This window comes from Octodon degus, unplaced genomic scaffold (assembly GCF_000260255.1).
Source record: "Octodon degus isolate 3935 unplaced genomic scaffold, OctDeg1.0 scaffold00011, whole genome shotgun sequence".
NCBI lineage: Eukaryota > Metazoa > Chordata > Mammalia > Rodentia > Octodontidae > Octodon > Octodon degus.
Genome location: NW_004524587.1, coordinates 12,780,518 through 12,781,462, shown reverse-complemented (window position 1 = coordinate 12,781,462; position 945 = coordinate 12,780,518). Strand labels below are relative to the sequence as shown.

Genomic DNA, 945 nt, shown 5'->3' with positions numbered 1-945 from the left:
AGTCTGAGCTGCATAGTAAGACCCTGTAATAAGGAAATAAAAATAAATAAATTTCTACTTTTCAAGGAGCAAAACTTCCTGACATTTTCCTCTGATAATGTAGCACTTACCTTTGCTCTCTGCTCTGTGGTCCTAGGTTGGTTCATTCTGGCTCTGGATGTCGCTCGCCCTCCCTCGGATCTGACCTCACATTTGCTACCCGGACGGGCTCTCGGCAGGGCATTGAGATGCATCTTTTCAGGGTGGAGACGCACCGGGATCTGTCGACCTGGACCAGGATTCTAGTGCAGGGTTGCCATGCTGCTGCTGAGTTGATCAAGGAAGTCTCTCTAGGTAGAGATGCAGGCATTTCATTTCTAGCCGTAATTTTGTTGTTATATTTTTAGTTTTGGGTTTTTGTTGTTCCTTGTTGGTTCATTTGTTAAGCCAAGGTCTTGACACGTTGCTCAAATCAACCTTGAGCTCATTATATAGCCCAGGTTGGTCTCAAACCCAGTCTTCCTGCTACAGCCTTCTAATTGCTGGGATTATAGGCATTCACCACATGCCTGGCTCCCTAATAGTAATTTAAATGGAACTTTAGGCTTTATTTTAAAGTAAAACCATTGTTATGGGTGCCAGACCATAAAATGTGTTAATCTAATGGTGGCTCCAAGTGGTGATGGTGGAAGGAAGCATTTTGTCTGTCTCATAAGTAAAATTCCTGTAAGCCTGGATTGTGGCTCAGAGCACATTCCGAATACCCCTTGTATGACATGACATTTTTACTGTCCATTGTTTTAATCAGCATTTAATTTAATAGGGCAAGGACTCCTTTGCTATGGACTAGACATATTGACTCTCTAGTTAAGATTTGGGAACTAGGGCTGGCCAAATAGCTCAGCAGATTAAAGCACTTGCAAGAAGGCAGAGGGGCCAGGGCTTTGATCCCAGGGCCTGCTGTGC

The 945-nt window shown here is 43.9% G+C and overlaps 1 protein-coding gene across 1 annotated transcript in view; it reads left to right on the top strand.

Moving 5' to 3' along the window:
• The window catches only part of Sntb2 (syntrophin beta 2), a 116,896-nt gene that overhangs the window by 106,096 nt on the left and 9,855 nt on the right, over positions 1-945 (top strand). Inside the window, exon 5 of the mRNA XM_004625828.2 lies at positions 137-333. Within this exon, the coding sequence (XP_004625885.1) occupies positions 137-333 (197 nt within the window). The remainder of the gene's footprint in view (positions 1-136; positions 334-945) is intronic.